The sequence below is a fragment of the Mauremys reevesii genome, linkage group 3 (genome assembly GCF_016161935.1).
Source record: "Mauremys reevesii isolate NIE-2019 linkage group 3, ASM1616193v1, whole genome shotgun sequence".
Classification (NCBI taxonomy): Eukaryota; Metazoa; Chordata; order Testudines; family Geoemydidae; genus Mauremys; species Mauremys reevesii.
The window spans coordinates 61871258-61886218 of NC_052625.1; the positions used below are offsets into that span (position 1 = coordinate 61871258).

Sequence of the window (14961 nt, forward strand, 5' to 3'; positions counted from 1 at the left end):
TTTCAACCCGTAACTATGTTGAAAATGTATATGTGTATATAATACATGGTCAATCTTCAGGCCTGCCTGTAATTTTTCTTTCATTTAGGTGTATGATTGGTTTTAAATCACTCTTAAATGCTACTTAATCAAAAAGTTTTAGGATCCAATTGGTATACAATTGCCTATTTTACATGTACATTCAGGCACATTATTTTGAAAACATAGTCTTTTGTGAAAATATTTCCCATAGAGGTTCAAACTGACTTAGATTTCCTAATGGAAGCTACCATAAAAAGTTGCTAAGTCAATTTTTTCTAGTGGGGGAAAAATGTCAGCTAGAAAATTTGCTGCCAAACACAGATAAACTATATTAACAATTAAAATGTACTTAAAATCAGCAAAGAAAAGTTACATTTGAACTATAATACATTAAAAAAGCATCAGACACATGTAGCTCCAAGTCATGGGCAGATGGGAAAAAAAAGTAAAACTCAGGTAGAAAGGAGACTGAGCATCCTTTTATTTAGAAGGTCTTGCAGTGACTGCTTCAAGGCTTGAGAAGGTACCTTTCTCCTCCTGCTTCAACACCAACCTCCTGTTTGGTCTTGACAATAACTTTCTTTACAAATGAAGTAAAACACATGGCCACTGCTGCTCTTCCTGAATTAGCATTCTCTTGTGTGTCATGAAGAAAGAATCTCAAATTGTCTGTACCAACCCCCACAACAAATAGTGATTTTAGATCCTCTATTTATCCTTCAGAATTTAAAATTTCACTTATATTCTTCAGTGCTGTCTTAAAGGGCAGGCTGCGGGCTGCACAGGAGCACACAATCCTGTTAGTTCTTAAAACTGTTTCACTAGTTCTGTGTAGCCAGAAATATGTCTTTAAGACTGGAGAACAGTGGAGTAAAACGGAAGAGAATGAACAGCCTATATTTATATCAGGTGGATTGTTTACCACATTTTAAATTGCTTTTTAAAGATGTACATTTACATGATTAACTGTAAACTAATTTGTGACCAACCTAAAAATGTATTCCCTAAACCAAAATGTGTGCATTTATTTGATAAAACTTTCAATATGATCCCGACAATATACCACATTTAATAATTAAAAAAACATTTGAATGCCTAATTTTTGAGGTGTAAAATAAAATACCATTTCATAAATTTTGGGTGCTTCAAATACAAAATCTTCAGGTTCATCACCAGTTGGTTCAGGCATATCCTGTAAAAAATCTACAAAATATGGTTCAGCATGGAGAACTGATGCTAATTCCGGATCCACATGTTCCTCAATTGCTCTAGAAGTGGCTTTATCAAACCAAGCTACATCTTCATCATTAACAAATCTACAAGACATAGATTAATACAATTTAAAAGAATGGAAACACTTTTTAACTAAAAAGGAATGAAAATAGTTAATTAAACACCGAAATGACTCAAGCAAAACACAAATTAGATAATGATAGCCACTGAAATTTAAGTGCCACTATGTTTTACAAGTACAATATTCATATTTCTATAATACAGAATAATTTAACTTTCTGACTTTCACCTAGTTATGACAGAAAATTGTATTTATTAGTTAAATAAGGGGAAATGATTCACTGATAGCTGTGCTTAATCAGAGCCCTACCTTTTCTCCCATCTTACTATGGGATTCAGTACATCTAAAGTCATGATGCCATCTCTCAGGCAGCAAGGAAATAAAAAATTGTGAAAAGAAGACGGGATATACCTGTATAGGCTGATTTCACACCTTGATCCTTCAGACTGCTCCTATACCAAAATCCACAAATAGCAGAGAAAACACAAACAGAGAAGAAAGAATACAGAGGAGAGGAAGGGAGGAATGCAGGATGGGAGAAAGCTGAGAACACTGATACGATTACTGGTGAGGAATTTTCTTTAGTTAAGCCTCCTTTTTTGCTTCTATCCTCCTTATGGATTCAAACAAGCTATCAGAATTATGAAGCAGTTCCTTTGTAGTGGGAGTGTGATTTCTTCAGAAACAGCTAGGAACATTCTGCTTAGTAGTAGTAGTAGGTAAGAGTGTGCAATGGGGACTACCTCAGGTTCTAGAAAAGGGAAAAGTGGGTAGCTAAGAAGAACTCTGAATCACAGATATTTAAATGTGCTGATATTCATCCTTCTTTTCTCCTCCTTTTCAGTGATGAAATATTGGGGGGTGGAAAGAATGGGACAACCCCAAATCAGACAGCTGTGAGCAAAGCTCTGTGCTTTTGGATGAGGAGGCAAAAATACTGAAGAATTGAGGGGGGGAGTTAGCCTATATATAACCCCTAAATGTCATTATTATTCTACGAGCATTCTGATAGATGGCACCATAACACTAGCTGTGCTGAACCCATAGCAGAGCAGGAGAAGACAATGCATGAACATTATATAAATACTTTCATCTTTCATGTCCCTTTATGTACTTTGGTATTATCCAATCAATGCAGAATGTGAATATATTCAGGAAATTGATATCACATAAATTGCATGCTAAAAACAATGTCTTCCGCTTTATAGCTGGCTCTCCCTAAAAGGGTTTTATTTTGAAGCTTCATGGCATAATATTTTATGAGTGGATATGGTCCTGACTTCAAATTCAAACCGAGTGTCATCCTTCTTCTTCCATTAAACAGGGCACTAATGTCTGTACAAATATATATTTTTGTTTATGTATACTTTTGTTTCTCATAATGTGCAGCAGCAAGCATAATTTAAGGCACAAAAAATTTATGCACAGATAATGTACTCGACAGTTGATTTATGCTGAGTAGTCTCTCTCATAGTATGGGGCAATGAGAGTGTCTGGCTGGAGCAGGAAACTCTTGTCTTATTCTCAAGATTATAAATGAAAGTAAGAAAATGCAAATTGCTGCATAGAATTTTAGATTTCCTCTATAAACTCCCTCCACTCTGCTGGAATTTCATGCATCCAGAGGGGCTGTAGGAACTAAGCAGGGTTTTCCACTAAGTTATTCTTTCCCCCCCCTAACAGCTGCTGTGGCACCAGCACTGAGCTCAGGGAAACGATCTGCCTTCCTCCACTCATAGTTCTCCCTTGCTGACATTCAGCCAGTGTGGAGCTCCCTAGGGAGAAGGGAGAGGCAGCAGCCAATGGATTCAGGGCATTTCTGGCAGAGACAGAGACTCATGGTGAAGCATGCTTGGTAAATAAGGGGCTTTAGATAGAAACGATTAGAGGGATCAGTTCAAGTGAGAACAGGTTCCGAAAATGGGATGGCAGAAGGGATTGGTGTCAGAAGTACAGCTTGGTGGGTGGACTCAAGAGGGACTGGGGAGTGAAAGGGGACATGCTCTATGAATAGAGACACAAGGAGAACAGGCTGAGGGAATGGGGGAAAGAGAGGCTCAAGGTGTAACTTTTTTATGTGTTTTAGCTGTCATTATTTGCTGCAGTCTACATGCCAATGTATATTGAGCCTATTTTTGCTTCATCCATATTTTAGGAAGCCTGTGGTCAGTATTTTGGAAAGCTCCAGCTTTTAAAACTTTACTGCCTTCTTTATACCAGAAGATTATTGGAATATAAAAATTATAGCCTGCCTCCACTTGACTACCAGAGGCAAGCATTGTGAAGGAGAGGTTACTCACCTTGTGCAGTAACTGGCATTCTTCAAGATGTGCATTCCTGTGGGTGCTTCACTTCAGATAGGCATGCACCCTGCGCCTTTGATCGGAGATTTTTGGTAGCAATGCCCATTTGACCCACACTTGTACCCTACATATCCTCGTGTCCCGTACTGAGGCTATATAGGGCTGTGCGGGCAAACCGCCCCCAGTTCCTTCTTTACTGCAAAGTCCCACAGAGGAAACCTTGAAGCAGAGGGGAAGAAAGGTGGGTAGTGGAGCACTCACACTGACACAAATCTTGAAGAACTCCAGTTACTGCACAAGATGAGTAATCTCTCCTTCTTCAAGTAGTGTCCTTGTGGGTGTTCTACTAGAGGCGACTCCATGGCAGTAACCCCTTAAGAAGGTGGGAGTTTTGGAACAGAGGCTATCACAAAAGAAAGAACTGTGTTGCATACTGCAGCATGTGATCTTGCAGAGTGAACCAAAGCATAATGGGTGGAAAATGTAAGCACTGAGGATCATGTTGCAGACCTGAAGATTTCAGCAACTGAATGTCCTTAAGTAGGGAAACGCTGTAGCCTATGCTCTAGTTGAATGCACAATCACTTGTAGAGGAGGTGGAACCTCAGCCGAACTGTAACAGGCAATAAACACATCCAGAGATCCAGTGAGAAAATGAAGACAGAGGCTCCCTTAGACCTATCTGTAATACAAATAAAGAGTCTAGGAGTCTTCCTGAATGCCGTAGAGCTGTCCAAGTAAAAGGCTAATGACTTCTTAACATGTAGTGCATGAAAGGCAGATTCCTGTATAGACTAATGCAGCTTAAGAAAGAAAACTGAAAGGTGAATAGTTTGGTTAATGACCACTAAAATCCATCTTCAGAGACAGATGTAGCAGCAAGCACATAGTTAATGGCCCTGAATTAACCTTGATGTAACTCATAGAAAGGCCTCATGTTTTCAATTCCAGCAGCTAATCCAAGATAGTGGAAAAATGACAGGACAGGTGAAAGATGAAGCCGGTTACACCAGAGATGATATCTTCTCCATTTCTGAAGGTAAGTGTGTCTTGTAGATTACTTTCTGCTACTTAAAATTACATTTTGTACCCTTGATAAACAGGCTGCCTTTAATCCTGAGAACCACTGAGGAACCATGCTTGTACTTGCAGAATGTTCAGATTGGGGTGAAGTATAAGAGAACAGCGGAAGTTTGGTAGGGGAGCTGCCACAGGGTGAGAGGGTGAGGGGTGAGTATGATGAGGTAAGGAAACCAAACTTGTCTTGGTCAAGTTGGTGCAATCAAAATTACCTTGGCTTGGTCCAGTCTGATCTTGATGAAGATCTTTAAGGGTATGCCTAAAAAAGACTTTTTGTCCATGTAATGAGGAAAGCATCTGCTAGAAAATGGGGGTCGAGTTCTTATTTGCAGGTGTTGTTCTAGAGTCCTTTAGGGTATGAAGCAAGTCATCCAGGAAATCTGTGAAAAGCTTGTGACCCTCAACAGGTAAATCTTCCACCGTGGATTGCATTTCCAGAGGAAAACCAGACAACTGAAGCCAAGAAACTTTTTTCATTACTCTTGTGGTGAAAATATACCTGGCTGCAGTATCTGCCACATCAAGTGAAGCCTGCAAAGATGTTTTTGCCAAGAGCTGACCTTTCTTTATTATGGCACTAAACTGTTCTTGGTATTTCTGTGGCAAATGGTCAATAAAAACATTAAACTCATAGTTCAGGTAGTCATATTTTGACATCAGTGCCTGATGATTAGCTATCCTGAACTGTAATGGCATGAAGAGTAGCTCTTATGGGGTGACTTTTTGGATATGTTGCCTGCCTAATTCACATGACCAGAGAATTTGGTGCTGGGTGAGAAAACAAAAAATCAAAATGCCTGGCCAGGATGTAGTATTTTTTTAATCAGCTTGCTTGCATGTAGTGGGGACTGTTGCTGCAGTTTGCCTGATGGTCTTGGCTGTGTAAAGAAGGGCTTAATTAGCTGTCTGTGCCACCCAAGCTGAAGCAGAAGCGTGCAATATGCCAGGCAGCTTGTGATGGGAATCTTGGACTTCTTCGAAGGGAATTTGCAGGGTGTTAGCAACTTGCTTCATCAAGTACTGGAACTGGCAAAAGTCATCAGCTATTGATGGTGGTGGTGGCAGTATAGCCTCATCAGGTAATGAAGAAGGATATATTTGTAAGGGGGATAACCTCTGTATTCACTCCTGCCTCTTGCTCCTCAAAGGTCTCCTCTGCTGACTCACAGTGCAGGGGAGGGATGGATGATACCGGGTAATGAGGCTTTCTTTATTCCTTATAGGAGTTAATTGGGGCCCAGAGAAATTACTGGCAGTACATTGCCCATGGATTCCAGTAAGGCCAATGAGGAGACCATAAGGCATAGGGGGAAGTATCCAGAGTTCGTCATCTCAAGTGTTAATAGGCAGAATATCAAATCCCTGCCTTTCTTGCATCTGCATCAGGGAATAATGTCTCCTGGAGTAAACTGGAGAGCCTTGAACAGCAAGTTTTGAGTCTGAGATGGACTATTCCTCCACATATTGTACAGGAGGTGACAATCCCTCTTCCTGATTACTAGAAGCTGGGAAAGAGACAGCTCTCACAAAACAGGAGTGATTGGTGACCAAGCAGGCCTCAGTATCGAGAGGTGTCTGGAAGTTACAGGGAGGGGATATTCAGGCTCAATAGGTACCATAAGGTCGTTCAGGTATGGGAACTCCTGTGGTACTGAGAGCACAACTGAACTTGGTATGGTCACCAATGATGTTCCCAATGCTGTTGTCTGGGGCATTGGTGTCGGTACCAAGGGGACTGCGGATTCCACTGAAGCCGCTCTCTTGGTAACAGTATTCTTCAGTACTGAGCCTTTTACCATTGAGGTACAGGACTTAGTTGAAGTCTTGAAGTGTTTCATAGTACCCAAAGTGCATAGAGTCTCACTAGCACCTCTCTCCAGGCCTGAGGTCTCCAGTAACTGAGTTTTCTTTGAGGAGGAAGTCTCTGTTCTGCTCCTCTTATCCCCCTCCTTAGACTTGGAGCGGGAAGCTCTCTGTACTGCTGGTGCAGTTATCAGCCTGTCTCATGGAAAGTATCAGAGACCAGAACCGTACTGCTCTCTTTACCTTGAAAAGTCTTGGTGACCATGATCTTGACTTCAACGGGGCACTGACCGAAGTGGATGGCCCTTGTAGAGGAGGGTTCTCTTCACCTGGATCCAAAGCTGGTCTTAGCACTTGCTACATCATTAAGAGCCTGTATGTTATTTCCCTGTTCTTATGGGATCTCCCCTTAAAAGAAGTGCAAATCTTGAACTTGCTGAGTATATGAGAGTCTCCAAAACAAAAATGCACTGGGAATGCCCATCACAGCTTCTGGACAGCAGAGCCACCTTTTAAATCCCAGGGAGCTTGGCATTCCAGACAGAAGAAAATTTGTTTGAACCCCTCAATGGTGAAAAAACAAAAAATGTGTTTTTTTTCTTAGGTTCCAAAAAAAATTATATAAACTAAATCAACCATTCCAATAACTGTAAGGTACTAAACCTACTACTAATATAAAGAACTACTACTAATATTAAGTACTAATATAAAGAGCAAACAGGCACACACTAAACTCTCTCTGGCTGAAGGCAGATGAGATGGAACTGAGGGCAGGTCCCCCCCACAGCCCTATATAGCCTAACTACAGGCTACAAGGTTATGTAGGGAGCATGCGCAGGTCAAATAGGCACTGGTACCAAAAATCTTTGATCAAAGGCTCAGGGCTCATGTGCATCAGAAACTCTTACACTGCCACAGGCTAAGTGTGTGTGAGAGAGAAAGAAAGAAATTTTTTATACTTTTGGTTTTGCCAGGGAGGAAGTAGATAAATAGTGTGTGAAATCTATTGTGCTGAATAGTAATGTTTATATACCCAACATTTTAGCATAGATAAATTCATCTTATGAAGATATAATCTGTAAATATGGCTGACAAAAGTACAAAAGAAGATATAGGGCATGTACCACTTCAAGACCTCTGAGTTTAGGACTAATAAGAAGGAAAAATAAGACAGAGTTTATTCTTTATTACACACTGTTTCCTGTTGTGTCTATAGCACAGCATTTTTACTACTTTCACTTTGTAATATATACATGAAGAAATACTATATATATATATATATATATATATATATATATAAAAAACTGTTTATAAAAATTTAACCTTTATTCAGTTACTAACCTATGGTATTTGAAATATGAAAGAATTTCCCTAGGGAATTAGAATAGGAAACAACTGCATTATCTGAGATCTCAGTAGTAATTGTGGGTAAAGGTTGATTTTTAATGGTGATCACTATACTCTAGCTAGAATTTTACTATGATTCCTGAGTGTAGGCACGTAGGAGTGCATGGCTATCCTTCACTGTCAATCTCCAAGAAAGGCCACGCCTCTTTGCTGTCACACACCTGGAATGGCAGTCTGTACAAGGGGGAAATTAGCTGTCTCTAGGGCTCCAACCCACAGGCAGGGTACAGCAGTGAACAGTTCAAGGGCCCAGGCCCTTAGGCAGGGGTGAGTATCAAACACAGTCTAGGGCTCAGTTAGTAGACAGATACAGCCTCCTAGTCTATGGGGTGGCAGAGGGTAGGGGGATACGACTCCACCATGTCCCAGCCCAGGGCCCTAACAGTGGCAGAGTGGTCCACCATAGGGTCAGCGGGGATCCACCTGCAACACGCTGAGCTTGTATCAGGCTAGCACTCTTACCAGATGGTTGTCTAGTTTCCCTGGGTTACTTCCTACTCTCCCCAGATTTGGTACTTCAGTGTGGTGAGTGCCTTGGTTTATTACAGGGCAGTCAAATTCATTCTGTGGAGTGGACTACATTATATTTTTAATTATGATCTGTGGGCCAGTGTATAAATTTAGGTCATTATACTACCTTCTTTTCACACCAGCTCTCTCTTTGATGTCAAGGAGAAGTCTGCACTGAGATCCAAGTTAGAATATGTCCTTTGGTGTTTTTCCATCCAATCATTGACCTAGCCCATTTAGACCTAAGTTGATATTTGTTGGGATAAAAGCACAAGGCAGGATGGTTGCAGAAAAATAACACACCTTTAAACTTGGCCCTATACTGCTGATTTTCATCACTGAAGAAAGAACAAGAGTATATGACCATAAATATAATGGTCTCCCAATACTACTAAATATTGTAAAACATATGCAATTATAGAATTATTGAATGAACACCAAAGGACATACTCTAACATGGATCTCTGTGCAGACCTCTCCTTGACATCAGATGGAGAGCTTCTGTGAAAAGAATTAATGGTCTCCCAAAAGTACTAAATATTATAATACATACAAAAATTATAGAATTATTGTACCTGTCAGTAATGACTCTATTGCACTCATTTTTAAAAAGTGCCATAAGAGTAGTGATATCCTCACATTCTTCTGCTTTGATAGTTAACATTCCTTGCCAAATTCTGGAAAGGTCTCGAAGATTGAAGATATAATGAAACTTGGATGGTGTAGGCAGCATCTTTACCTAAAGCCGAAAATATAGTTATTGTTCAAACTCAAAGACATCTAAAAGGAAAGAAGAGTAATAGACACTGAAAATAATAATGATGCTTGCTTTCATATATCGCAACCTGAGCCTCCTCCTTCTCCCAGTGAAATCAGCGGTAAAAATCTCATTGATTTCAGTGGGAGCAGGATTAAGCCCTATCTGTAAAATGTCAACACTTAGAACATAACACCAAAAGTTCATATATTTTTCTGGTTTTCATTAAATAAAACTGCTAACCTACAAAAGACATCTCAATCCCACTTCTAAAATATATTGATTAATATCTTGGTTGTGAATAGTCCTCATAGATACAGAGCTATCAGAATGACTTGATGGCAAATGCACCAGTTCCAAAGGCAAACAGATTCCTGGCAGAGAGGGGACAATTGAGTTTCTCCTTGTCTGTTCACATGGATCATCACTGTCATACTGTCTGCCATGATTTGTACTGTCAGTCCTTGTATCATGAGAAGAAATGCCATGCAGACCAAACAAATCATTCTGAGTTCTGACACGTTTATGCAAAGGCATTCTTCAGGTGTCCATAGATCCTCATATTTGATGATGGTCCAGGTAACCTCTCCACCCAAACATAGATATTCCCTTTACCAAGAGGCTAAGATTATCACCCTGAACTCGAAGCTGCTGATGAAGGCACTGAACCCCCTCAATTCTAGAATCAGGCACCATCTTCCTTTTTTTTCTTTGGGAAAACAGGGTGAGTAAAAATCCCTCCCATTGAACTGCAAATGAACATATTCCACTGCTCAGACATGTAGAAGTCTGTCCACCTTTTGGAGTAGGTCTCTTGTGAGAGAGGTCTCTGAAGAAAGACAGACAAGTGGAGTGAAGGTAAGGAGTCTGAAATGTTAAAGAATACCCCACTCACTCTGAAAATCTCTACAACCCAATCATCTAAGGTGATGAGGTCCCAGGCTCCCTGAAAATAACAAAGGCATTTTCCAAAAGGGGGCAAAAAAGAATATAGATCTTCTAGATGTTCTACAGAATGGCTCTTAACCGCAGTATCAAAATTGCTGTTTCAAAGTGGATGCAGGCTTTGTAGCAGAAGACACAGAGGCAGAAGGCCTCTATCTTTGAAATCTTTGTCTCTTGCTTGGTGGCTCTGAGGTTCTCTGCTGAGTGTACTAATATGCAGAGGGACTCTCTATGGAATAACTCTGAGGCCTGGCTTGCTTTCTCTTAGGCACTGGCATGTAGACTCCCAATGATAGAGATTAGTCCATGAATGTTTCAGGATCCGTGAGCCTAAGTCTGTGCATAAAATAACAGGCCCTAGACTCCCTCACAGACCAGCAGGGGTAATATGAGTGAGAGCTTGGTGAGTGGACAGGGGACACTTCCCTGCTGTGTTCAGAGACTGATGAAGAAAAGGAATATTCCTCCTCCAGGGACGGAGGAGGACTACAGAGTGATCTTGTCAGTGGTGAAGAAGTGCCAGGTACCATGGCTGTGGCTAGTACCCTAGGAGGAACCTTTACTACAGAGGACAATATAGTTGGTTCCGTTAGGTCAGTTGGTACCACAAATGACTTTCAGTGCTGAGAAGGTCAGAATCGAGAGGAATGGAAAAGAGATCATCAGCACCAGTATCATGGGTACCAAAGGTCATCAATACAGAGTGAATTGACATCAGCACCACAGAACTGGTACCAGAAGCCTGGAACTTCTCCTGAAATAGTACTGTCAGTCAGCTATCAGTCTTCATCAGGGTATCAGTGGGACACATTCCAGGCCATGAACTACCCTTAGAGGGAGTGAGGTGAAGTGAGCTATTTTTTTCCCCACTAAGGCCCAGAAAAGGCTACCTGTACTTATGTTCCACAAAGGAACAGTGTTTCTTCCTACCACCATCAGAAGACTTTGCCAAGGAGGAATTGGCAGTCTTGCTAGTCTCTGAAGCCAAGGTTTTCTTAGAAGAAAAGGCCTGGAAACTAAGGGTTGAGTCAGAGCTAGCAGGAGCACTCCTTGACAAAGGCTGTTCAGGCCCAGGGAGTTATTTTCTCTGAGGTAGGCCTAAAAAAAAGTTCATATATTTTTCTGGTTTTCATTAAATAAAACTGCTAACCTACAAAAGACATCTCAATCCCACTTCTAAAATATATTGATTAATATCTTGGTTGTGAATAGTCCTCATAGATACAGAGCTATCAGAATGACTTGATGGCAAATGCATCAGTTCCAAAGGCAAACAGATTCCTGGCAGAGAGGGGACAATTGAGTTTCTCCTTGTCTGTTCACATGGATCATCACTGTCATACTGTCTGCCATGATTTGTACTGTCAGTCCTTGTATCATGAGAAGAAATGCCATGCAGACCAAACAAATCATTCTGAGTTCTGACACGTTTATGCAAAGGCATTCTTCAGGTGTCCATAGATCCTCATATTTGATGATGGTCCAGGTAACCTCTCCACCCAAACATAGATATTCCCTTTACCAAGAGGCTAAGATTATCACCCTGAACTCGAAGCTGCTGATGAAGGCACTGAACCCCCTCAATTCTAGAATCAGGCACCATCTTCCTTTTTTTTCTTTGGGAAAACAGGGTGAGTAAAAATCCCTCCCATTGAACTGCAAATGAACATATTCCACTGCTCAGACATGTAGAAGTCTGTCCACCTTTTGGAGTAGGTCTCTTGTGAGAGAGGTCTCTGAAGAAAGACAGACAAGTGGAGTGAAGGTAAGGAGTCTGAAATGTTAAAGAATACCCCACTCACTCTGAGCCCTTTTATAGCATCAGAGGGGCCTTAATTAGAGTCAGGTGCTTAACAGTCTCACATGACTCTTAGTAGCTTAATTGGAGTCAGGTGTTCTCATTAGCCTGGAGCAGCCCTTGCTCTGGTCACTCAGGGAACAGAAAAGTGCTTATCCAGTGGCCAGTATATCTCCATTCTACTACTCTGCTGTTCCCAAGTGGCCTGGGTCTATCACAATACCTACACTATTTACACTAACTAACTAACACTACTCCAACTATATTAAGACCTAATTTACAGAACTATTACAGAAACATTTTTGGGGTTACGCAGTCTGCAAGAGAAACAGACATTGCTAAGGGTTCTATCTCACAGCCATGGGCAGTAAGACGAAACAGAGTAATGGTTGGGCACAGAGTAATGGGAGTAGGGGGTGTTGTACTCAGGGTGCAAGCATGGCCACAAGCATTTCTGGCCAAAAGGATCTGATCTTGCACACATGGAGCACATGCACCAGAAGTGGAATACATATGGACAATCACTCAAAGAACAACCTGAGTTCTGTTCTTGGCTGTCAGAGAGGAGTGTAGTCTAGTGGTTAGAACAGTAGCTATAGACTACATAGAGAAACACAGAGGTTGACAGTTTCTTTCTGAGAGCCAGTGTGGTGTCTGCCATATTAGCAATCTGGTATCTATTCCCAGTTCTACTATAAATTACTTTGTGCATCCTCTTAGTTAACTTATGTGTCAAATGGAGTAGTTGATATTTGACCTCCTCTTAAGGTATAGGTATGCTCAATAATCAAGGCTGTGAAGTGCACAGAAATATAAACAGCAGTGAGCAGACCAGGTAAGATTTGAACTCATGGTCTCCTGGCTCTCAACACCCTACATGTTTAATTCAGCAGAAGTATATTTTGAGGAGGATTGTTCACTTCACCTTTTCCCCCTAACAAGGAACCTGATTCAGTTGAAATACAGTACACTGAAGAGCTTCCCCTGTCCCAAGAATGCATCATTGTACTGGAGACATGGAGGGCTGATATGGATTTGCTAAGCCCTCCTATACACTTAGCTCCCTTCCATTTCCTCCCCATTCTGCTGTGTCTCTTTTCCTACCTCAAACATCCCTACACTCTCCATATCCTCACACACCTTAGAGAAAGTAGATGGACATCTCTTTCTCAATTTCATGAGCCCCTAAACTTGCTGCATTAAAACTGCAGGAAATCCCATACACAAAAACTTTGTTTAAAAGATTTACGGTCGGTTAAGTGTGACTTCCTGTGATGGGGTGCTTCCACTCCTATCCTCTTTGCTTCAGACTACTCAGAGACCTTCCATTTCATCAATACCTCCATGCAGTTTATTTATAGTGGTTCACTCTACCGCCTTTACATACTAGGGCAGTTGTGATATTTATGTTATCCGGTTTCACTACCCCTTCTCCTGAAAGGGCAGAGGGAGGGGTTAAAACTATCTCCACTGAAATAATGCCTTTTTCTTAGGCACTGGTAACTTCTTTCTTTCTTTCTTTCTGTTTTCCACCCACCTTTTGCACTTCCTTCCTGTGCTCTTTTATCCAGTTTCCTTGTTAATGGACTAGTTAGCTCGTTAACTTCCCAACACCAATCTGATCAGATAATCACAAATTCATCTCCTTAATCAGGCCCAGGGCCAGTGCTTCCATTAGGCGACCCTAGGCGGTCGCCTAGGGTGCCAGGATTCGGGGGGCGGCATTTTGTGCGCTCCCCATGGGGCACACGGGAGCTTCTGGTTCCACTCCCGTCGCGCCGCCAAAGAAGGACCTTCTGCCGACGTGCCGCGGAAAACAGTGGCAGGCAATTGAGCAGCTCAATGACTGCCGCTGTCGCCTGCGGCATTTCGGCGGAGGGTCCTTCTTCGGCGGCGCGACGGGAGTGGAACCGGAAGCTCCCGTGCGCCCCCTGGGGAGCGCACTAAATGCCACCTCCCGAATTCTGCCTAGGGGGCCAGAAACTCTGGCGCCACTCCTGATCAGGCCCTATCTGGGGCTTAATTGGTTAAACGGTGACCAGAGTGCTGGTTCAGTTGCTGATTCCCAGCACTCTATCACACACCTCCCCACCTTGCCTGATGGAAAGGTGTTTCATTCCCTTTGCTCTCCTCACTTTACTGGAGGTATTATTTGGCTTCAATCTTTCTTTGCTCCCAGGATAGTCACCTAGAGTCCCCTTGTAAGATGTGTCCATTCTCCACCCCCAGAAATCACATTTGGTGCATGGAAATTAATTCCACTTCAGCCCACAGGTCCTTGCACTGGGAGCAACCTGGGGGGGGCAGGTTTTTCATTCTCGCCCCTTTTATTTTGTGGAGGGGTCTGCTGGTGCCACTGTTCCTCCTGGCTACCTGTGGTCACTTGTTCCCCCAACAACTCCATACTGCTCTTGGGGTCCCTTCCTTTGTCATTTTAAAGCAGAAGATCTGATAACTGCTTGACCACTGTTAACAAATGGGTTATTTTCATTCCCTGAAACCATTTCCTTGTTTTTCTTTTTTCCTTCTCCCTTAATCTCTCAGGGTACTTCCTGCATTGCTGGCACATGATGGCATGTAAGGCACACAATCAGAGGCTCATTTACTTGCACATCTACTAATGTGATATATGCCATCATGTGCCAGCAATGCTCCTTTGCCATGTGCATTGGCCAAACTGGATAGTCTCTACATAAAAGGGAACACAAATCAGACATCAGGAATGGTAACATACAAAAGCCAGTAGGAGAAAACTTGAATCTCCCTGGACACTCAATAACAGATTTAAAAGTAGCCATACTTCAACAAAAAAACCTTCAGAAACAGACTTCAAAGAGAAACTGCTGAGCTACAATTCATTTGCAAACTTAACACCGTCAATTTGGGCTTGAATAAGGACTGGGAGTGGCTGGCTCACTACAAAAGCAATTTCCCTCTCTTGATATGACACCTCCTCATCAATTATTGGGAGACTACATCCACACTGACTAAATTGGCCTTCAACATTGGTTCTCCACATGTAAGGTAACTCCCTTCTCTTCAT

At 41.8% G+C, this 14961-nt stretch overlaps 1 protein-coding gene across 17 annotated transcripts in view; it reads right to left on the reverse strand.

Moving 5' to 3' along the window:
• The window catches only part of DNAH8 (dynein axonemal heavy chain 8), a 556010-nt gene that overhangs the window by 122110 nt on the left and 418939 nt on the right, over positions 1 to 14961 (reverse strand). For all 17 annotated transcript variants that reach the window (XM_039529004.1, XM_039529011.1, XM_039529005.1 and 14 more), the window contains 2 exons: positions 8994 to 9157; positions 1145 to 1337 (listed from right to left, as the gene is read on the reverse strand). In XM_039529004.1, coding sequence (XP_039384938.1) covers positions 1145 to 1337; positions 8994 to 9157 — 357 coding nt within the window. The remainder of the gene's footprint in view (positions 1 to 1144; positions 1338 to 8993; positions 9158 to 14961) is intronic.